The sequence below is a fragment of the Rhinolophus sinicus genome, chromosome 12, assembly GCF_057876585.1.
Source record: "Rhinolophus sinicus isolate RSI-liver-muscle chromosome 12, RSI-T2T, whole genome shotgun sequence".
NCBI lineage: Eukaryota > Metazoa > Chordata > Mammalia > Chiroptera > Rhinolophidae > Rhinolophus > Rhinolophus sinicus.
The window spans coordinates 41,091,868-41,116,155 of record NC_142512.1 but is presented as its reverse complement, the minus strand read 5'-3'; the positions used below and the strand labels follow the sequence as shown (position 1 = coordinate 41,116,155).

Below are 24,288 nucleotides of genomic sequence, written 5' to 3'. Positions count from 1 at the left end.
AGGGGAAAGAACAAATGACCAATCGGGATCCCTGAGAGACTCTCGGCTCTTTCTGCTCCGCCCTTCCATAACGTGTTTCGTTCTTGCATTCTGAGTGGCTCACGCTCAGCCGCCGCGGCCGGTTTCCGTAGCAACGAAAAAGTGCGGGAATTACAGATAAATTAAAACTGCGACTGCGCTGTGTGGAAACTCGCTGAGCTTTCTGGACCGCGGACGGTTCGGGGGTCTTTTCATAAAACTGGGCCCTTAGGCCCGGGAAGCCCAGACGCTTTGCTTTGGGTAAAGGTGAGAAAGCCCTGGGGAAAGGAAAGGGACCCCAGGGATACTTCGGGGGACAGATGAGAAACAGGTGTAGAGTGAGTGGGGGAGAGGGGACCTCTAAAGGAGAGCAAGGTTGGTGTTATCTGGCAGGGGCGGGCGGAGGGGAAGCCTAAGACATCAGGGGAAATCGTGGGGAGAGGGGTGCACTTTGTGGGTCGCGGGGTGGAGGGAGGCACCAAGGATAAGGGGTGGTGGTGGCTGGATGTGTCCATGGGGGAATCCTGATAGGTACTGGAATATGTCTTGAGGCGGACATCATAATACGCTGGTGTATGTGAGAAAGGGAATCTGAGTAAGAACCGGGCAGGAATGTGTCTGGGAAGAGGAGGAGACAGAATTTTGCTGGAGGGATATAGCTCTTGAGAACTGGATTCACATGCATTTCTGAGAAGGGACCAGAGGGGCGTCAGTAGTCACAGATGCTGCTGGCATGGATGTGCCTGAAGATCCTGAGATGAATGCAGGCCACTGGTTAACGCTGGGGAAAGACAAGGGTGGGGAGCCTTGGTTGGTGTTGGTTTTGTTTTTGTTGATTTCGGTTTTAAGCAAGAAAAAGAAAATGGCCAGGATGATTGGAGAAATCTGAGGCAACCACCATTCACCTAGTCACCCCACTAAGGCTTTCTCTTGCATGGAGAAAGGAAAACACCAAAAGGAAGTGGTTGGAGGTTCTATGTGAAAAAACATAATTTAAATGGTCTTAATTACCAAAAAACCTTCGAATTAAAAAAAAATTAAGCTTTTATCATTAGTTCTATGGTTGGTATAATTCTAAAGCACTCCAATTTTAAATTTCTTGTTTTGAAATGGCACTTAATGAAACTACGCGGTTTTTATAAATATTTTAAAGTGATGTATTGATATACATACATTTAAGTTTATGTGTTAAAGTTTGTTGTAACAGGAAGAAATGGATTTATGTGTGGATCGAGTTGAAGAAGTACAAAATGTCCTTAATGCTATGCAGAAAATCTTAGAGTGTCCAATCTGGTGAGTCAACAGAATAATTTGAGATTCTTTCTTATATGATTGTATCCTATGCAAATGAGTAGAATTGACCTTATGCAGTAAGGAGAAAAAATTAAAATGTCTGTTAAGAGAAGGCTATTAAAGTTGCTGCTTTTTTTTAACTGAAGAGATTTAAGAATATAGAAAATTAATCCTTTTTCTCCATTCTATTTCTCCCCTCCCCTTTCTACCGCCTCAGCATACACAGCCCCCTATCTTTCCCAGTCCACAAATTATTTTGATTGATTCTACATTGGGGCAGGGATCTGGTTTGGATTAAGTGGCACTTGGATTTTTTCATCCAGCTCTAAAACCAGCTGGATCACTTGGAATGGACATACTTAATAAGGCAAAGAAAATCAGGGATGATTGGTGCTCGTGAGTGGGTAGGTCTCCGGGAGAACCTTTGAAACTAGCCTTGTGTATTTAAATAAGAATAGTGCAAGTCCTCAAAGCCTTTAGCAAGTCTCTGGCTTTTTGAGTGAGCCTGTTTGTCTTCATCTGTAAAATAAAGAGGGGACCAGAATATTCGCTAAAAATTTGATGTGTAATTTACATATAGTGAAATGCAGAGCTCTTAAGTGTGCAAGTCTATGAGTTTTGACAAATATATATATCTGTAACCCACTCAAGATATAGACCATTTCTATTACCCTGGAAGGTTCTCTTGTGTGTATTCAGCTCTTAACGTGCCAGCCTTCCACAACTCTTGGAGACCTATGAATATAACTGTATTTCAATATAATCAGTTTCTTATATAATTTTATATTTTTTTATTTTACGCATTTAAAAACATTACTTCGAGGAGGTGGTTCATGAGCTTCACCAGCTGCCAAAGGGGGTACACAGCACAACAAAGGTTATGAACCTCCTCAAGCAGTCACTAGATGATCTCTGTGGTATCTCAAATCTACAAAATAAATTAAAAACCATACCTCCATCTCTTGGTGAAAAGCCAGAAAGGAAATTTGGAAGAATTATTGCCTGTCCTTTCCCCTCTTATTCTCTTTACTCTGATCATTTTGGCCTCTTAACTGTCCTTCAGATTTGCAGCATATTCTCCCACCTGAACTTTTATGCTGGCTGTTTCTGTTACCGGAGAGTGAGTCCTTCTCGGCACGATGTCCAGGTTCTTGGCGTCCGAGCAAAGAATTGAATGAGACAAAAAATAAAGTGGTGAAAGAGTAGTTTATTAGAAGAGACAGTACACTTCAAAGAAATAGAAGCGGACCCAAGCAGTAGAGAATGGCTCAAGGGCCCTGACTAATGCAGCCTTGGTGGTGGTTTTTATCTTTTTCTCTCAAATGGACTGTTCCTTTCTGGGCGTGGGACCACCTGATTGACACCTGTGATTGGCAAGAGGCTATTACCTCATCTTTTTTAAACTGCGCAGGTGTGAGTGGCTGGTTTAATCTAGTTGGGTATCTACTGCCCATTTGTTTACCTTGGAAAGGGGAAGTTTCGGACAGAGAGGGGAAGTCTTCTAGGCGGTAATGTAGAGACCGGAAGCCTATCTCTGCCTGCCTTGTTTTTCCCTAGAGAGACTTGATCCCCATAAAATGTCTATGGGAAGTTGAGGGACAGGAGGTCTGCTCTTCTGTATCTGCTTCCTGCTGGGCAGGAGTGTAGAGCTGTCCCTACCTATTGGGGGATTCACAGAACTCTGGCCCTATCTGATCTCAGACAAGAGGAAGGGGTCTCAGGATCCGCCTGGAAGACCGTGTTGGCTTATTTGGTTAGAACTGGCAATCTTGCTGGGGTATCCTCTGCATCCCCAAGGCCCCTGATGAGGAAAAATAGATTTTAATTAATCTGTTAGCTCTATACAGACTGTGGCCATTCAGCTAGTCATCTAGGTGGCATCAGTTGTCCCAGAACTGTGCCCAGAATGGGTTGGAAAGAACTTTAGGCTTCAGTGATTACAATCAGCAAGTATAGTGGCTGGGGGAATGTTAAAACCTATGTGGTTTCTGGGATGGCCGAGAGTTAGGTCGGGAATGGCTTGGGGGATGTTGGGAAGCCACAGACTTTTAGGTAGTCATTTGAGACAGGGGTGAGAAACATCCTGTGATTCAGACTAGGAGCAATCTTTAGTCTAGGATTCAGAACTGATTAGAAGAGTAATCAAAGCTGGGGCTAAGGAGCTAAGAAACTAGGAAAAAGGAGACTTAAAATTTCTATAGTGAGGGAGGCTTAAAACTTTTGTAGTGAGGGAGCTCTCCCATATTTCTTTTGCCTAGAATGTTCTTCCCTCAATAATTTCATTCCTTGCAATCTTGATTAAAATACCACCTTTCCAAAGAGGCAGACAACCCTATTTCAAATTGTAACTCCCCCACCCCCAGCATACTGCTTATGCCCTTTGCCTGTTTTATTCATCTCTATAACTCTTATTACTATCTGACATTCTCTCTCTCTCTAACATCCCTTTTCTCTATCCCCGCAGAATATAAACTCCATGATGGCAGAGGTTTTTGTTTTGTTTTGTTTCTTGCAGAGGTTTTCACTTGTATTGTTTACTTATGTATCCTCAGGAGTTAGAACAGTACTTGGGACATAGTAGCCACTTGGTAAACATTTGTTGAAGTTATTAAATAATAAACTAATTTGGTTCTTTGATAGTTTAATGGTTTTTAATATGGTGATGGTTAATGGTGGGTCACATTGAAAAAACAAATTGGAAAGCTGCACCTATTGCTCCTTACCTTCAATACAGGAGAGTAAATTTAAGTAAATCTTCCTTTATGCGTCATGGAAGCTGTTTTTCATATTTGGAGTCAAGTAAATAAGATTAAAGAAAATGCAAGTTGTGTTTTCAACTTAAGGAGATGCAAGATTTACAAGTAACCCTCCTCTCCCTTGCCCCTCAACATTTCAGCCAAACAAAAACAAGAGCTAAATGAGATTTACAGCCTACTTTATGAAACATCAGAGGCAGAAAAGCAGGAAATGGCAATTGGGGGGAAAATTGCTTTTGAAAAAGCATTGAACTTATTCATGATAATCAGAAAGAATGATCAAAAAGTCCTCAATAGTGTGGCACTTGGGTCCATTTATTTTACATTTCCACAGAACTCAGTCATAAAAATGTAATGTTCTTTCTCATTCAAGCAAATTAAACCATCAATTAAGAAACTCAGATACATAAAAATTAAAAATGCAAAGTGAAAGTTAATGTTAGATTTTCATTTCAGTCAAATATTTTGTATTGTACAACTTATTTTTTAAAAATCTGTTTTCTATTGGAAATAGACTTAAGTTTTTAAACTAAAACTGCAACCTAGTCATTGTTAAACCTTAAACTCATTTAAATGGAAAGTTTTAGGGTGGGAATCATATCTACTTCACTTTTTTTTTTTTTCACCAGTTCACAGAACAGTATAATTTACTGTCATGTCTTAAATGATTCCTGATTGTCACTGGAAACAGTGCTACTTATGGTAGCTATAGGCAAGATTTCTTCTGTTGGCTTCTAAGTTGCTGTTGACATTTATTTCTGATAATTGGTGGTTCTTTCTAACTTTTTACACATAACTATATAAAAATTTTGACTTTCAGAAGAGTTTTTAAAAATATGTATCCTGGTGGGTAGTTGTTTTTGGAACCCAACCTAGATTCTTTTTCCAATCACCCATTTTGGAAGATTGAAATGCAGACATACGGTGGGTCTAAAATATTGCCTGGGTTGAAAAGTGTTTAAAATATTTGAGTCATTATAGTAAACATTTGCTCTCATCAGAACCTAGAAGAGGAACATTTTAATTTTTGTCTTTTCATTCCCATTCCCTCTTGAAGCTTTTCCTTCAACAGTCATGACCTTTTTACATACTGGAGTTTTCATCAGTTTGAAGTTTGTTTACAGTATGTTTGTATAGTTTGGCTTATAATTACCATACTGAAATATAATTATTTTAGAATTGAGTCAGTGGTGAGAATCAAAGCCATCTGGTATCATAGCTAAATCCAATTTCTCTTTTACTGAGACTGTCTTTGATATACGCGTCTCTCTCTTATCTAAGGAATAGTGATTTGGTGACAAATCAGAGTTCTCTTTGGTGGGTTTTTCTTTTTAATTGCATTCAGTCCCAATAATAATGTTAACATCGGTACAAGTTATCTCAGGTTGTGAACATTTTCCCAAGTAGCATTTAATTTTATTTTCATGATAGCCTGAAGAGGCTGGTAGACTGGGTGACAGTTTCCTTATAGGAAAGTGAAGTTCAGTCAGGTAGAGTGTTTGGCCTGAGGTCACTCTGCTAATAAAAAAGAGAACAGGTAGTAGAAACCCAGCTTTCTGACTTACTCTTGTATTTTTCTTTTCCTTCCCCTGTGCTGCATCAGAAACCCCGTGATTACAAGAGTTGTGTTACCAGACTCTTCACAAGGAGGCTATTGTCCCCCAGCTTTCCTTGTGACCCTTTTCTGAAAAGTTAAACATTTAATGAAAAGAACCACATTCCTGTCACACACAGGTTACCTATTGTGTGATGTCCACCTGAACTTTACCAAAAATCAGTTTCTAAAGCTCTCATTCAGAATAAGAACTAAAGACTTGAAATAGCCTGTAAGTTCCTACCTGCTCAGGCTCCCAGCTCCCTCTCTGACCTCTTCTACTAGTACTTCCCCCGTTGATCATTCCATCCTAGTACCTTACCTATCGCTGCCTTTCAAAACACCAGGTGTGGTCCTGCTCATTCTGTCTTCTCTGCTCCCTCTGATGGAATGTTCTTACCACAGTTGTGGCACAGCTAGCTTGTTTCCTCACATTATTCACTGTCCACCAATGTCACCTTCTGTGAGTCCTTTCCTGACCTGTATACACCCCCTAACACACACTACTCCCTATCCCCCTCACCCTTCTTTATTTTTCCCATATGCCCCTGTCTGTTTCTCAATCAACTGTCTACCACAACTAGAATGTTAAGTTCTGTAAGAGCAGGCTTTATTTTATTCACTGTCGTATTTCCATCTCTGAGAATAGTATATAGTAAATGCTCAGTAAATACTTCTTATATTAGTAAATGAATTAATCTCAGGAAGGTCTTGAAATTTTGTGGATAGATGGGGAGGGGTGGGGATTTGGGTGATGTATTTTCTTTTCGAGCAATTTTAATATTTTTCTAAGTTTATTATTTTCTTCAGTGAGTATTTATTACATTGTTTTTACAAAGTAATTAGAAACCAAACATTATGTACCTCCTGAAGTAATGTAATAAAAGTACACAGTATCAAAAAGCGTTCTTGCCAAAACATTGTTCTTGCCAAAAAAATATTGAACCTTAATTTGATTAAGCCTATAGGTCTAGTTTACAGGAAATAGAGGCTAGAGGAACACGTTAAACGACACCATAGGGTTACAATCAGCAAAATCCAGAATGTGGGGAATTCTACAGTTCAAATGACCTAGTTTTTAAAATAAATGACAGGAGTGGGAATGGAGGGGAAATCTATAGATTAAAAGAGACTTGAGATATATCAACCAAATACAATGTGTGGATCTTGTTTGGATCCTGATTTACATACTCGTAGATTTAATTACTAAATTTTTATGAGACAGTGAGGAAAATTAGGACATTAATTGTATATTAGATGATATTAAGGACATTATTTTTCAGCAGTAATAATGGTTTCATGGTTATGCTAAAAAAGTCTCTTTTTAAAGATATGTTCTGAAATACTTATAGATGAAATGATATGACAGCTGGGATTTATTTTAAAATAATCTGGACTTTGGGTGGATGTTGGCCATAGATGAAATACAATTGGCTGTGAGTTGATAATTGTTGACTAGGAATTCATTTTACTATTTGTGTAAATGCTTGAAATTTTCCATATTAAGAAATTTAAAAGGCAATCACAAAAATGTGCTGTGAGGGAATCTTAAAGAAATACAAGTTTTTGTCTTTATAGCGCTTACAGTTTCGTTAAGATAGAGGATGTGCACCCACAATGAAAGCTCAAAAAAGTATATCAGTGAAAACTAATTTATATGAAGTAATATCAGCTAATCTTTTAAATGCTATAGATAGTATAAAGTATTGGAAAGAGTTATATATTCTGTTTTGATTTCTGAAAGCTCGGAAAGAGTACGGATCATATTCTCTGCTGTAGTTTTGGCTCCTAGCACAGCAGACATTAATAAATATTTATTGAATGAACTTAAAGCCTTATCTTGACTTTTATAGCTACTTAAAGTTGAACTTCTTTACTAAGAATATATTTATTTTTAAATGAATTATTGAGCCACTTTTTTTCCCCTACTCTTCTAGTCTGGAGTTGATCAAAGACCCTGTTTCTACAAAATGTGACCACATATTTTGCAAGTAAGTTTGAATATTTTATGTGACTCCGTTAGTGATTTTTGTGCTTATCCTTCATAACTCAGAAAACACCTAACTTTATAGAAGCTTTAGTTTCTTCAATTAAGTGAAAAAGAAAAATCTAACTTTCATTCTGCCTCACAGAGTACTCAGAAAATCATTGTAAGTTGGTTGCAGCCGTAGGTTCCTGGTAAATTATTGGCATGTTTATCTAGTGGGATATGAAATCACTTTGGACAGCTATTTGGTTTTTTGTGCCCATGGGTGAAAGTACATTACAAGCAATTGTGAAATAAGTAAATTGTGTTTCAACCTTGCCAATTTCTCTTTTCTGTTCATTTCTTCATGTTCTGATTTCCTCCTTCAATGTTTCAGTGTAGGACCCGTTTATTCATAGATCAATACTTTTGTGAAATAAAATTTTAAAGTCCCAATATTTAAAAGGTTACAAATAGTTGAAGATTAACCTTTTAAATGTGGGACTCTCACTGTGTCTTAATGAGAATCTTTCTGAAATGTACTGTGTGCTTTTCTGTCACCTTGAGTAATGAATACATAGTATTATAGTGAGTCAAGAACAGATTGAATTGTGAACATTACTTTGAGAGCTTGTGGAAGAAGAAGGAAATTATAGGCAGAGCAAATAATATGAGCAAAGGTACGAAGAGAAAGAAGTAGAACATGTCCAGGAAAAAACCTAACTTTGCATATGTGTATAGGCATTGTGTTAGAAGAGGAAGAAGCCTTCACGGGGAGATGACATTTGCAACAGAGAAGAGATCCAGGGGGAGGTAGAATGGATTGGAAACAAAATGAATGAGAGAGAGAGGGAGAAAGAGAGAGAGAGAAGAGAGAGAGAGGTTAGGTTATAAGCAGTAATGAAGGGAAAGAGAATAATTCTACAGAAAGATTTTGAGGTAGGGTGGGCGGAGTTGTAGTTTGAGCTCAGTTAAGTTGGAGGTAAAGACGTCTATTGAGATTGAAAGGGTTAAAGTTGGCAGCTGGGGGAGAGTAAGGTTTACAACTCATAATACGGAGAATATGATAAGCAGAAGAACCAGCCATATTTTAAATGATATATTAGAATTAAAAGTAGAGAATAAGTCCCATGTGATAGGTAAACTTTTTTGTGAAATTTCTTTTGTAATACCTCTGTAATCTGAATAACACCTTGATCTATATGGTGAGAAAGCTGGGGAAATTCCCCAAGCATTAATTGTATTTTCTCAGGATGAACTAATCACTAACAATAAAGTAGTTTTATTGGCTAGAGTAAGTCTATAGTTCTGAAATCTTTTACGAGATATACAAAAAATAATAGCACCAGTCTAGAAAAAATTTCTTAGGCCATCTATGCATTAGCTTATAGTTTCCAAACAATAAATGAAATATGTAATATTTTTTGGAAGATCTAGAACTACATTGTCCAAGGAAATATAATATGAGCCATAAGTGTAACTTAAATTTTCTAGTAGCCACACTATTAAGAGTAAAAAAAAAGTTATTATTATAGTTATATATTTGTATATTTTTAACCCAATTATGACCAGAATTTTACCATTTCAAAATATAATCAATATAAAAAATATTAATGAGATATTTGTTTGACTTTTTTCTATATAGTATGTAAATTTCATTCAGACTGGCCACATTTCAAGCGCTCAATAGCCACACGTGGCCAGTAGCTTCTATACTAGACAACTCAGCTCTAGGAACTTTCTCCTCAAAGTGAGACTCATGGACCTACAGCAACCATATCACGTGGGAACTTTCCAGAATCTCAACCCTATTCCAAACCTGAATTGGAATCTGCATTTTCACTATATTCCCCAGGAGATTCTTATACACATTAAAGTTTGAGAAGCAGTGTTCTGGCATGATGACCTTCCTCTACACTTATTTGGAGGCTAGTAAGAGGGACCAGACCAGGGATGGCTGAGGTCTAAGGACCAGATAGACCAAGTAATGCAAGTCTTGGGGTCAGCTAACTGAGGCGATCCGGATAAGTGGTGAGTCAGTGTCAGGGAGGTTTGATAGCTACATACATTAGATCATAATATCAGGGAATTTTGGAGTCTAGCAATGGGTTGATATATCAGAGGTCCAGAAATAGGCCTCTATTCCCAAGAGATGGATAGTCTAGCAAGTAGAGTGAACATAGTCTCTCAGGAGTCTAGCAGCAGAAATGAGCAGAAGTTCAGGGCGGTGGTTATAAGGGAAGAAAAGTAGAAGGGAATCAAGCCATAAGAGGTTAAGAGTTAGGGCTAAGACTTGTCCTTAGGAGGCAAGAGCCTTGACCCATGGGCCTGAGATTCCTGGCAGGGAGCCTCGCACACTCCCAGATTAAGAGCTCAGGATAGATTCTTAGTTGTTGGAACTAAAGTACAAATAAGAAGTTTGATCAAGAAAACAGAGCCTTGTTATAGAAACTGACAAGGTTTGGTAAGACCAGCAACCTAAGTGGATGCTGAGATGCTAAGCTGTGGGCCTCTCTGTATATTGATTTCCTTTAACTGGGGACCATATTGGTCCATAATTTTAGCTCTGTTGACAGGAATCCAGGACACCCAATATAATCAAAGGTAGCGAAAAGCCAGCCTACCTTTATTTTGCCTAAACATAGAACTGTTACTTTATTCCTTCCTGCCAGGATAGACTTGGATGAGCAACTCGAAATTGAATGAGTTTCTGTAACATTGTTAAACCACTCATGTTATAGATGTACTCAAAAATGAGTACTCTGAAAAGTCCCTCAAATTAGTTTGTAGCACGGTGATTTTACTATTTTCCATCAGCTTTTTCTTTAAAAACTGAAGCCACCCTTTGGAAAACATACTGCATTTGCTTAAAAAATGTGTTGTTGCCTCCTTAAGTATTAGAAATCCAAGAAGCCCAAAACTTATTTGTGCCCTTGTCACTGAGAACCTCATGTAGAACTTATTTATATATTGTCCTTATTTAATTGGTGCATCACATAGATTTCCTCAAAAACAGAATTTAATAAACTCTTTCTGAGCCATGAAAGATATGCTAATGTTCTGTTGGTCTGTCAATATTTTCCTCAGTACAATCTTTTCAGGTCATGTACAAGTCCATTTTCTCTTGAGTTTAGTTAACCTTTATGTATCTGTTCTTTTTCTAGCATAATGAAAGATTAGAACCCATATCTTGGTTGATTTCTATATACCTAGTTACCCTGTGTTACTTATGTAATTATTGTACGGGCTACAATGCTGTAGTTTAGCTACGGTATTCTGCAGTACTGTGTTCAGGCAATTCCCTCCCTATCTCCCCTTTGAATTATCAGATTGTACCATTTGCCACTGTAACGTATGGATGCCTCCTAGAGCCATTATGTTAAAGTACAGATAGTATTTGAATCTTCTCAAGGAGTGGTACCCTTTACTTTGGCTCTTCGAAGGGAATTTACATACAATACAGGTAGCTTTTAGAGCTTTCCTGTAAACTGTAGAGTTGTTGCATCTGTATAGGTGAAGGAGATCCCTTTCTCCTTGACCATACAAAGCTACTTACATTCACTGGCTCTGGTAGAAAGACTATGGGCTTTGTTGCAGTTCAATTTCAGATCCAATATCACTTTCACCACTTGATTGCTGTGTGACCAGGGACAAATCTCTGCTGTAAAATGAAGATAATACTTCAGGGTTGTTGTGTAGGTTAACAGAGGGCAATGCATGTTAAAGGACCTGGCCAGTAAAAAGTATTCTCTAAGTGTCTGCTGGCTCACCTGTCCCACTGCCTTTTCAGGGCCCTTAATCTTTTTTTCCTGGCTGTCACTTCCCTAGCCAGAATGTTATGTCATTTATAATGGTGGGGATTTTATTTTGCTTTTCCATTGAATCCCCTGCATCTAGAACAGTACTGGACATGTAGTAAATACGAGTATTGGTTGTATGAGTGAATGGCTGCTTTTAATGATCACCATGGCTATCTCTACTGCTCTCTTCTCTTTTTCCTTTCTACTTCTCTTTTGAGTCTTCTTTGGGCTTCTTCCTAAGAGAACGTCAATCTTTATAAACACCTCCAGCCAATGGAAGTGGTATTTTCCTTTGTTAAGGAAGCTGACCCATGATACTATGTTACATGTGTTCTTCAAGTCTTCTTAGCCATATTCATTGTCTGAGACAACCAACAAAATTGTTCTCCATCCAGAGCCATTCTAAAAGCCCGAGAAGAAGGCTGAAACCTTCTTTCCTTAGACTTCTAGTGAACAGATTAGTTATGCTACACGCTACGTTAGGCATTATAAATATAAAAATGAGCACATTTTCTCCCTGCCTTGAGTTTTTTATTTAACATTTTTATTGAGGTAATTTACATGCTCTAAAAGTCACCCATTTAAAGTGTACAATTCAGTTTTTTAAGTATATTCAGAGTTAATCCAACCATCACTGCAATCTAAGTTTAGAACATTTCATCGCCCCCAAAAGAAACCCTTACCCATTAGCAGCTCTACCCTATTCCTACCTCCCACCTCCTCTTAGGCAACCACAAATCTACAATCTGTCTCCAAATTTGCCTATTCTGGACATGTCATATAAATAGAAACATACAATATGTGGCCTTTTGTGTCTGGCTTCTTTCACTTAGCATAATGTTTTCGTGGTTCATCCAATATTGTAGCTTCATTTTTTGATATGGATATCTAGTTGTCCCAGTACTATTTTGGGTAAGATTATTCTTTTCCTATTTAATTGTCGTGGTGCCATTATTGAGAATCAATTGACTGTAGTTATATGGATTTATTTGTGTACTCTCAATTCTATTTCTTCGATGTCTACGTTTATCCTTATGACGGTACCACACTGTCTTGATTACTGTTGCTTTGTAGTGAGGTACTGAGTTTTTAAACTAATTATATATTAAACTAATATATATTATATATTAAACTAATTATAATAATTTTACTTGAACTACTTAACATTTATGTTTGATTATGCAGCATGAAATAGTTATCATTAAATATGCCATATTAACTCTTTAGTAAGTTTTATTTGATCATAGCACTAAGCCATATGCATGTAAGTTCAGTTTGCATAGATCATTGCTCCTGTAGTTTAGTTTTCTGCTTAGGCCGCATCTAAAAACAATTAAAGGCATTGGTTGTAATTCACCTGCCATTATCTTTAAAATGGCTCTTAAGGGTGGTTGTGAGATTATCTTTTCATGGCTATTGCCTTTTGAATATTCTCTCTACAAAAAAGTAACTTGAATTGTTCTTTTCCTTCCTTATAATTCATAGACTTTGTATGCTGAAACTTCTCAACCAGAAGAAAGGGCCTTCACAGTGTCCTTTGTGTAAGAATGATATAACCAAAAGGTATGTAATTGGGGTAGTGATGGGAGGTTGGAAGCAACAATGGTAGGAAAAAGCAGAAATTCCTTTGGTGTTCCTATCAAACCATTCCTCAGTAGAAAAATGTATAAAAAGATGTTTAGCTGACAGTAAATTATTTCTTACGTCACTTTCCTGAAAGTTTTAATTTACCATATTTTTCTGAAAATAAGACCTAGCCGGACCATCAACTCCAATGCGTCTTTTGGAGCAAGAATTAATGTAAGACCCAGTCTTATTTTAATATAATATAAGACCCGGTCTTACCCGGGTCTTACATTAATTCTTGCTCCAAAAGACGCATTGGAGCTGATGGTCCGGCTAGGTCTTATTTTGGGGGAAACACGGTTTGTCTGCGTTATACAGGTATTAGCAATTCATTGCCTTTTTCTAATGCGTCTGGATGGTGCAAGAACTTGCAGTCTTATCTAAAGTAGGACTGCACCAACCTGCCCCCATTGTCTCCTGATCCTGCTTTTATTTTTTTCTTTACATTTATTTCTACTTAACTATTTATACACACACAATGTATTTACATATTGTGCATCCCTCCAGCCAGGATGTAAGTTCTATTAGGGTACTGGTTTTGTCTGTCTCAGTCAACACTGTTTTTCCAGTGTTTGACACATAGTAGTCACTCAGATATTTAAAGGATGAAGTGAATTATATTGTCCGACAGCTTTACTAAATGAAAATCTTTCTTTGGACATTATCATCTATCTGTGCTTTCAACATACTATAATCATCATTTGACAGACATGCCTGAGCTAGAAGTGGGAGGTTGGGTGGATGAGATTCAGATATTAAGAATAGTAGGTTTGCTGGACAGTGGATTTATATCTACTATGGATTCAGAGTGCTATTCTTTTAGGTAGTTATAGGCTTTTAAAGGTAGACTTGTGTGGCAAAAAAAAAGATTATAAAAGCAATACTGATGTCAGTGATGTTTTGATTATAGAATTAATAGCTCTGTTCTTTGAATATACTTGTTCTATTGTTGCTGCATTTTTTTATTTGTTTACATGTCTTTCCTTATTTTCGTGTCATTAAAGAGTTGATAATTTTTTGCTAAGTGTGTCTCTCAATTTAATTTCAGAAGCCTACAAGAAAGTACAAGATTTAGTCAGCTTGTTGAAGAGCTATTGAAAATCATTCATGCTTTTGAGCTTGACACAGGATTGCAGTGTAAGTGTTGTATAGCCCTAGGCGCCAGTGTTCAAGTAGCTGTTCCTTAAAACTCAGGAGGAGGTTTACGCAATTATTTTCCTTGATAGGTGATAAGACCTTTTGGGCTAGGTTAATTTTAGCTCTTTATCTGTAATCTGTCTTTTAAATCATTCCAACTGGGCTCACACCTTATTTTATTGATCCTAAGATTCACATTTTTCACATTTTAACATCTCCAAAATTGGGGGCAGTTTACCATCCATGGTGTGTCATTGTTTAGTGTTTTCTTAGTGATATAAAAATAATCATGCTTCTTACGTTGTTGGTATCTTAGATTCAGTGAAATATGGTGTTAATAGACATATTTGTTAGTATTGAGGTGGGAAAAAAGAGTAGAAAGAACTGACAGTCTGTGTGTGTTTCCTAGGAGTAGAATTTCCAACGTTGATTTTTTTTTTTTTAAGTGTAGGTAGGACCTTCCTTTACAGGAGTTTACCCAAATCTTCCTTCCGTGCTCTCAGAAGGCATAAGGTGACTCCAGGAAGAAATGTGACTCTGCAGTGCCTTAGACCAGACAGTATACTTGAGGATGTGATGTTTCTACTGAAAATAAGTTTGAGAAGGCACATGCAGCACTGGAAACTAGAAAGAAAGTAGGCGGACATCTCCCTTCGCAGTGTGACTGTCAGTTACACGGAACTACAGCTGTGTCTACCATCAGACAAGGGCTCCTTTCTTGGTCTTGAACCTCAGTAATTGCCTTGAAATCTTAGTGATAGTTTTCCCGGGTACCACATCATGGGGGTTACACCAAGGTTAACCTCATCTGACTGGATTTGGCTGCCATGTTTCTGGTTATTACGGGGACTTTCCTTGTTGAAGCCTAGTGTAGCCAGAAGGAGTCTCCACCTGGATCCAGGCCCCACAGCTGCCCAGGGGATCGATGAGTGTTTGATCAAGTCAGACCCTCTGATTCTTAACAGTTTCCTGTAGAACCCGCATTCCCAGCTCTATTGAGAGCTCCTCCAGGACAAAATGATGGCATTCATTTTCTGTACTCCTCACTTGGGCAGATGACAGAACTGGGCATAAGGATTAACCTGACAAAATATTTATGCAACATAGAACAGTCTGTCTTTTCCCTACTGACACAATATGCCATTTCTGTCATAAGCCAAACTTCAAAAAAGAAAATTATAGGTAACTTAATGCATTGTCTTAATACAACAAGGAGCACACGCAGGATTTCTCTTGGTTCTTTGATTACAATTAATATATTTTTTCAACTATAAAAATAATGTTTTCCCTTGTGATTCACAGTTACAAACAGTTACAACTTTTCAAAAAAGGAAAGTAGCCCTCCTGAGCAACTAAAGGAGGAAATTTCTATCATCCAAAGTTTGGGCTACCGAAACCGTGCCAAAAGACTTCGACAGAGTGAACCTGAAAATCCTACCTTGGTAAAGCCATTTTCGTTTATTCTGGTAACATCTCTTTATTGAGCATTGTGAATTAGTGAATGTGCTAGATGCTCATGGATTTCTATAAAAAGTCAGTAAGTAAGGTAAGATGGAAGTGGTTGGATAAGTGTTCTAATGAACAAGAGTTAGAGGAGTTGAGAGGTCTGTGTACATCGTGTGGGTGAAAGACCTTACAGGCCCTTGTCTGCTTTAGTGCTTTGTCCATTCTGAGACTTGTCTAAAATAGTCACGAGGTCACTGATGGTTTTAAGCTTGATATTTTTTATAATAACCATCATATGGCAATTCTCCAGGCATGAGGAAGTATCTTCTATTTTAGTTTCTCTGTAAAGTTGCCTGAAAAGAAAATCAGTTTTAACATTGCTTCTGCTTAAAAGGTGTAATTGTTTTTTAAAAAATGCAGTGGTTCCCTCGGTTGTTACTCTGAATGAATAATGGAGATCTCAATAACAGTTATGGTACCAGGATTCATTTTTCAGTAGATGTTAAAGAGCCCAAAAAGAAGAAGGAAAGCTTCTTCCTTGGAGTAATGTTGGGCTTTTTCAAATTCTTGATTGTACTGAATGTTTCTTTCCCCCCTTTCTTTTACCTTCCCCCATTCTGGTTCAAGCCGTTGTTTCTCGGTCTAGTTGTGTAGGACACAGCTCCCTGGCCCGTGCTGGTATTATGAGCCTTGCACTCCCTCCCGCTGAGGCAGTGGTCGCTCATGGCAGCTCAAGATGGTTGCCAGCCCGCAGCAATCAATACATGCCAACCTCCGGCTGCTCATAGCAGCCCAGCTCCAGAGAGAGTTGTTGTTCACAATCTTAGCTGTAGAGGGCGCAGCTCACTGGCTCATGTGGGAATCAAACCTGCAACCTCAGCGTTAGGAGCCCAGTGCTCCAACCACCTGAGCCACTGGGCCAGCCCTGAATGTTCTTAAGATTGCTGGGTTTTTATTATTTTCATTTATCCTTTTTTAAATTTTATTTTATCTTAGTTGCAAACCCTGTTATCAGATGTGATTGTAAATGTATACTAAATGAATATCACTCCCTTTCTACAATCTAAAGTATTAACTTCAAAATATACTTTTCTTATACTTCAAAAAATTACACAGATAATACGTATTTTATTTAGAAAAATTCAAAATAACAGAGAGGGATAATAAATCACATAACATACATTTTGGTGTGTAGTTTGCCAAGTGCTTTTTCCTGGTACCATAAATTTTAGCTAATTGGTTATGGTGTATTTGTTTTGTCCGTGGTCTCGAGTTTCTCTTAGGGAAAATAAAATCAAAGAACTCGCCAATAATTGGTTGATCATTCTTTACTGCTTAGCAGGAAACCAGTCATAGTGTCCAGCTCTCTAACCTTGAAATTGTGAGATCTCTGAGGACAAAGCAACAGATACAACCTCAGAATAAGTCTGTCTACATTGAATTGGGTAAGAATTTCAGATTTTGTAAGTTTAGAACAATAGCCGCTGGATTCTTTATCTTACAGTTTTACCAAAAATCTTGTTCATAATTTACACAGTGGAAGGGAGCTTTGGGAAGTAAAAGAAAATAACTTTACTAGTCTTATGGTATGTTTAGAAATAATTTAAAAGATGCAGTTCTCATCTTGAAGAACCTTACTTTATAGAGAGCAAAAGAAAGATGTCTAGTTATAAATATGTGTAAATATATAGCAGGTCCTTAAATAATGTCATTTCTTTTGGTGTTTCATTCTAACATCAATGAGATGCTATAGGAAGTTAACTCTCATTTATATCAATTACTCTATGGTAAAATTGGTTTTGTTATACGTCATTTTGCTTAAAGTCACAGAACCTGTTGCCGACGTTAAGGGAGGGCTTCCTATACTTTGGAGCGATGGAGAGTAGGTATAAGAAAGAACATGATGAGTTGGCTACAGATCCAAGATAAATTGTAATGACTAGAAAGACTTTTAAGAAAAGCTGAGCACAATTCAGACCGTTTTCTCGAATTGTTTTATCTTTTAGATATTTATAAGTGGAGAGAGTGGCCCTTCCTTGGGCTCCCAAGTGCCACCATATGTTTACCGTAGCACTTACTAGATTCTCTTGAAATTACCTGCATGTCTTTTCCCCCTCTTAAAAGTGTAAGTTCCTAGACAACAGATGTGGTGTCATAAAAATAACCAAAATAATTATGGTAGCAAATATTTAGGAGCACTTAGTGTAGTCCAGGCACTGTTGTATTTTACTTGTATAACATTTAAGATGCGTGGCAAACCTCTGAGGTTGTTATTTTTACGTATTTTACAGATGAGAAAATTAAGAAATTTTGCCAAGGTAGTAAAGCTAGTAGTAAGTAGCAGAGCTGTGATTCAAACCTAGGAATTCTGGCTTCAGAGCCTGTACGTATAACTACTTCTCTGTAATGCCTGACATGTATCATTGTGCCTGTTATATAGTGGGTGCTCAGTAAATGCTTCCTTTTTTTTTTTTAAGATTTTATTGGGGAAGAGGAACAGGACTTTATTAGGGAACAGTGTGTACTTCCAGGATTTTTTCTGAGTCAAGTTGTTGTCCTTTCAATCGTAGTGGAGGGCGCAGTTCAGCTCCAGGTCCAGTTGCCATTGTTAGTTGCAGGGGGCACATCCCACCATCCCTTGCGGGAGTTGAGGAGTCGAACCGGCAGCCTTGTGGTTGAGAGCCCACTTGCCCATGTAGGAATCAAACCGGCAGCCTTTGGCGTTAGGAGCATGGAGCTCCAACCGCCTGAGCCACTGGGCCGGCCCTCAGTAAATGCTTCTTGAATGAACATCTGTTTTGCAAAAAGTACATTTTTTGAGTTTAACCCTTTGAATAAAAATCCTTTGATTGATTTGCTATTTGGTGAATTTTTTTAGGATCTGATTCTTCTGAAGATACAGTTAATAAGGAAAATTATTTCAGGTGAGTCAGAGAGCCTTTGTCTATGAAGCTGCATTTTTGTACTTAGTTAATATTAAGGATTGGTGTTTCTTAAGAATTATGGCATTGGAATAGACCATCTACTTTAATCCCATTTTATAGCTGAGAAGATACCCTTTTTGTCTGTTTGATTTCTTAATAAAGAGTCCAAAGGAGTTTAAAATAGCATAACTGCACAGTCTCGCTTCCAGCAGAGGGTTCTGCTCTGTTCTAGCTTAGATCCTCATGTACAGTAGTATTGACATAGTGCTAATTGTGGCTGATAGAAATATAGAGGACTCCATTTTTAATTATTTCCTTCTTCTGTTCCTTAATTCCATCTATCCCTCCAACTTTGTCTACATAAATTATACAATCTACAAGCAGCCCGCAACTGTGTTACCTGTCAAATTGCTTTCCTTAGGAATTATCGCTTGACCTTCATATCTGTGATGTCTTGTCCGAACACTAATGGTGTCATTGCCAATCAGATTTTATTTGCAAATGACTTTTTCCTAATATTTCAATTGAGAGGAAATGGTTTTCAGCCTTAAAAAAAGCACAGAACGCAGTTACAGAATGGTGCGTTCTTTGCATTCCATTGGGATGTCTGCTCCATCTCATTGCTCACTTAGTTTAGATCTTTGTTCTTGTATTCTCATTAAGATACACTTTTAAGGTTTGTGCTTTTTTGCTTTACTGTCTTTTGGCTATTGCTTGTCATTTAAGTGTGCTATCACTTACGTTTTGATTCTCATTTGCATGTCCACAAAGCAGTATTCTATATTCCTGCTCTGATTTTTGTGACTGTGTTTTCAGTCTTTGACCATTGTATTTTGACTAGAAGTTACTAAAGGAGAGAGCACATTTCAAAAAGTGAATCAAATTGATCACCTTACTGCTGATCAGGAGCTAAAATACCTGATCTTGCTCATTTGACAACTCTTGAAGCATATAACTAGGGTTTCTCATTAAGGCTTCTGTCTTTTCCCTATAGTGTGGGAGATCACGAATTGTTACAAACCACCCCTCAAGGAGTGAGGGCTGAAGACACTTTGAATCCTGCAAGAAAGGGTAATGGCAAATCTGCCCAACATAACAGGCGCTGGAGAGAGAATGGGAAGATGCAATACTGTAATTAGATTATTCTGAAGACCATTTGGGACATTTATAATTCACAGCATCTCTTAGCAGAGTTAGAGTATTGCTCTTTCTCAGATGTTATGGTGTACAGCCTGATCTATTTAAAAGGCACTAGACTGATATGATTATAATAGTACCTTATGTAACTGGTTGTTGACTTTAACATTTAATTGATGTGTTTGTATTTTATCTTTTGCATACTGATATTTAAATATAGGAAGTATAAGTCTGAAAATAGAACAAAGCACTATGTGTCTGATGCTTTTAAATCACTGTTAGCGGTTAGGGATATAGGTGTGGTTTTTGAATAGGGGGAATTTTGAAATTAAAATTTTAATTATCTCGAGTGGAGTTAATGTGACTCTAGATAAATAGGAGCTAAGTGAAAGAGTATGAGCTACAGCTTCAGTATACTTGGTTGCTTAAGAGGTTAGTTTCTCTAAAAAATTTTGCCAGTTATTTCATTTCCACCCCCAAGTTGTAATAAGTACATATTTTTTCATAAGTCAGTTGTTAATCACCTGTTGTTTTTGTATACTTTCAGCTGCTTGTGAGTTTTCTGAGGCTATAACAAATATTAAACATCACCAATCCAGTAATAAAGATTTGACCACCACTGAGAAGCATGCAACTGAGAAGCATCCAGAAACGCATCAGGGTATTTCTGTTTCAAACTTGCATGTGGAGCCATGTGGCACAAATACTCATGCCAGCTCATTACAGCATGAGAACAGCAGTTTATTACTCACTGAAGACAGAATGAATGTAGAAAAGGCTGAATTCTGTAATAAAAGCAAGCAGCCTGGCTTAGCAAGGAGCCAACAGAGCAGATGGGCTGAAAGTAAGGAAACATGTAATGATAGGCAGACTCCCAGCACAGAGATAAAGGTAATTCTGAATGCTGATCCCCTGAATGGGAGAAAAGAACTGAATAAGCAGAAACCTCCATGGTCTGACAATCCTAGAGATTCCCAAGATGTTCCGTGGGTAACACAGAATAGTAGCATACAGAAAGTTAATGAGTGGTTTTCCAGACGTGATGAAATAGTAACGTCTCATGGCTCACGTGATGGAAGAGCTGAATCAGATACAGAAGTAGCTGGTGCAGAAGTTCCAAATGAAGTAGTTGGATATTCTGGTTCTTCAGAGAAAATAGCCTTAATGACTAGTGACCTTCATGATGTGTTGATATGTGAAAGTGAAAGAGTCCACTCCAAACCAGTGGAAACTACTATTGAAGATAAAATATTTGGGAAAACCTATCGGAGGAAGGCAAGCCTCCCTAACTTGAGCCACATAACTGAAAACATAATTGTAGGAGCATCTGCTGTAGAACCTCAGGTAACACAAGAGGGTCCCTTCACAAACAAACTGAGGCGTAAGAGGAGAACTATATCATGCCTGCATCCTGAGGATTTTATCAAGAAAGTAGATTTAGAAGTTGTTCAAAAGACTCCTGAAAAGATAATTGAGAGAACTGACCAAACAGAGCAGAATGGTCATGTGATGAATATTACTAATAATGGTCATGGGAATGAAACGAAAGGTGATTATGTTCAGAAAGAGAATGATGTTAACCCAACAGAATCGTTGGAAAAAGAATCTGCTTTCAGAACTGTAGCTGAACCTATAAGCCGCAGTATAAGCAATATGGAACTAGAATTAAATATCCACAGTTCAAAAGCACCTAAGAAGAATAGGCTGAGGAGGAAGTCCTCTACCAGGCCTATTCATGCACTTGAACTAGAGGTCAGTAGAAATCCACACCCACCTAATCGTACTGAACTACAAATTGATAGTTGTTCTAGCAGTGAAGAGGTAAAGAAAAACAATTCTGACCAAATGCCAGTCAGGCACAGCAAAAAGCTTGAACTCATGGAAGATAAAGAACCTTCAACTGGAGTCCAGAAGAGTAACAAGCCAAATGAACAAATAAATAAGAGACTTACCAGTAATGCTTTCCCAGAACTAAATTTAACAAACACACCTGTTTTTTTTACTAACGGGTCAAGTTCAAATAAACTTCAAGAGTTTGTCAATGCTACCCTTCAAAGAGAAGAACTAGAAGAGAACCTAGAACCAGTTCAAGTGTCTCATAGTACCAAAGACCTCAAAGATCTGATATTAAGTGGAGGAAGAGGTTTGCAAACTGATCAATCTATGGAAAGTACCGCTATTTTATTGGTACCTGATACTGATTATGGCACTCAGGATAGTATGTCATTACTGGAACCTGACACACCAGGGAAGGCAAAAACAGCACCAAATCAACATGTGGGTGTGTGTACAGCCATTGAAAACCCCAAGGAACTTATCCATGGTTGTTCTAATGATACTAGAAATGACACAGAGAGCTTTAAGGATCCATTGAAATGTGAAGTTAACTATGTTGAAGAGACAAGCGTAGAAATGGAAGACAGTGACCTTGATACACAGTGTTTACAGAAAACATTCAAGGTTTCAAAGCGTCAGTCATTTGCTTTGTTTTCAAATCCAGGAAATCCAGAAAAGGAATGTGCAACAGTCTATACCCACTCCAGGTCCTTAAGGAAACAAAGTCCAAAAGTCACTCTTGAATGTGGACAAAAAGAAGAAAATCAGGGAAAGACAGATTCTAAACTTAGGCATGTGCAGGCAGTTCATACAACTGTAGGCTTTCCTGTGGTTTGTGAGAAAGACGAAAATCCAGGAGATTATGCCAAATATAGCATAAAAGGAGTCTCTGGACTTTGTCAATCATCTCTGTTCAGAGGCAACAAAACTGAACTCACTATTGCAAATAAACATGGAATTGCTGAAAACCCATATAGTATACCACATATTTCTCCCATCAGGTCATCTATTAAAACTATATGTAAGAAAAACCTGTCAGAAGAAAACTTTGAGGAACATCCAGTGTCACCTGAAAGAGCAATGGGAAGTGAGAGCATCATTCGAACTACAGTGAGCACAATTAGCCAAAATAACATTAGAGTAAGCACTTTTAAAGAAGGCAACTCAAGTAATGTTTATGAAGCAGATTCCGGTACTAATGAAGTCGGCTCTAGTATCAATGAAGTAGGTTCCAGTGGTGAAAACATTCAAGCAGAACTCAGTAGAAACAGAGGACCAAAATTAAATACTGTGCTCAGATTAGGTCTCATGCAACCTGACGCCTGTAAGCAAAGCCTTCCTGTAAGTAACTGTAAACATCCTGAAATAGAAAGGCAGGGAGAAAATGAAGGGGTAGTTCAGGCTGTTAATGCAGACTTGTCTCCGTGTCAGATTTCAGATCACCTAGAACAACCTATGGAAAGTAGTCAGGTTTGTTCTGAGACACCGGAGGACCTGTTAAACGAGAATGAAATAAAGGAAAATGGCAGCTTTGCTGAAAGTGACATGAAGGAAAGATCTGCTGTTTTTAGCAAAAGTGTCCAGAAAGAATTCAGAAGGAGCTCTAGCCCCTTAGTTCATACACGTTTGGCTCAGGGTCACCAAAGACGGGCCAGGAAATTAGAGTCCTCAGAAGAGGACACGTCTAGTGAGGATGAAGAACTCCCCTGCTTCCAACACTTACTATTTGGCAAAGGAAGCAATATACCGTCTCCATCGACTAGTCTTAACACTGTTGCCACAGAGGGTCTGTCTAAGGAAAGAGAGGAGAACGTAGCATTGGTGAAGAATAGCTTAAGTGACTGCAGTAAGCAGGTAACATCGGTAGAGGCATCCGAGGAGCATCACCTGCATGAGGAGGCGAAATGTTCTAGTAGCTTATTTTCCTCACGGTGCAATGCATCGGGAGACTTGACCACTAATACAAACTCTCAGGATCCTTTCTTGATGTTTGATCCTCCTTCCATGCAAGGGAGGCATCAGTCTGAAAACCAGGAAGTTCTCAGTGACAAGGAATTGGTTTCCAATGATGACAAAAGGGAAACTGGCCTGCAAGAGTATAATCAGGAAGAGCAGAGTGTGGATTCAAACGTAGGTATGTGAACCATCTGTTTTGTTCAAGTGAGCTAAATGTTTATGCCTTTGGGGAAGCACATTTTAGGCGTTTCCAAGTACAATTAAAGTAACTGCTTCTTAAACTTGAAGCATGTTCCTCCTGAGGTGCTTTTCCTTAAAATTCCTTCACCTAGCTGGAACATCTCTATTGGAATGAGATTTGATGCCCTAATTGTTGGTGGACTTACTTCTGGTTTTGTTATGATTTCTAGAGGAAACCTGGGTGTCCCAAAAGAAGGCGTGTAATCATTTTGTGTGACATGAAAATGATATTTGTCCTGCCCGTGGGAAGAACCAGATATAGCAAGTTGCAGTATTTGCTGTCTGTTTTTACATCTAAACCTCTATTTTTATTATTATTTAAGATGAAGCAGCATCTGAGTATGAGAGTGAAACCGCCCTCTCTGAAGACTGTTCAGAGCTGTCCTCTCAGAGTATTATTTTAACCACTCAGGTAAAAAGCGTATGTGTGTGTGTTGTCCTCTACACTCAGTAGTATGCATCCTGCATTCATTCTTACATTCGCTTATATCATCCCATAGAATCAGTGGTATAACAGTTGTGTGTGGTACCTTGTCTCCTCAAATTAGATTGTAATCAA

General features: G+C 38.1%; 1 protein-coding gene across 9 annotated transcripts in view; it reads left to right on the top strand.

The window, feature by feature from the left end:
• The first annotated feature begins 13 nt into the window (after nucleotides 1-13).
• BRCA1 (BRCA1 DNA repair associated) overlaps nucleotides 14-24,288 on the top strand; it is a 51,015-nt gene continuing 26,740 nt past the window's right edge. Inside the window, exons 1-11 of one of the 9 annotated variants that reach the window (XM_088788932.1) lie at nucleotides 14-285; nucleotides 1,213-1,311; nucleotides 7,599-7,652; nucleotides 12,913-12,990; nucleotides 14,102-14,190; nucleotides 15,493-15,632; nucleotides 16,976-17,081; nucleotides 18,515-18,560; nucleotides 19,555-19,631; nucleotides 20,245-23,667; nucleotides 24,053-24,141. In XM_088788932.1, the coding sequence (XP_088645058.1) occupies nucleotides 1,232-1,311; nucleotides 7,599-7,652; nucleotides 12,913-12,990; nucleotides 14,102-14,190; nucleotides 15,493-15,632; nucleotides 16,976-17,081; nucleotides 18,515-18,560; nucleotides 19,555-19,631; nucleotides 20,245-23,667; nucleotides 24,053-24,141 (4,182 nt within the window). In that variant the 5' untranslated portion in view covers nucleotides 14-285; nucleotides 1,213-1,231. Of the gene's footprint in view, nucleotides 286-1,212; nucleotides 1,312-7,598; nucleotides 7,653-12,912; nucleotides 12,991-14,101; nucleotides 14,191-15,492; nucleotides 15,633-16,975; nucleotides 17,082-18,514; nucleotides 18,561-19,554; nucleotides 19,632-20,244; nucleotides 23,668-24,052; nucleotides 24,142-24,288 lie in introns of those variants that run through there. The other 8 variants (XM_088788930.1, XM_088788931.1, XM_088788929.1 and 5 more) reach the window with 8 other exon arrangements.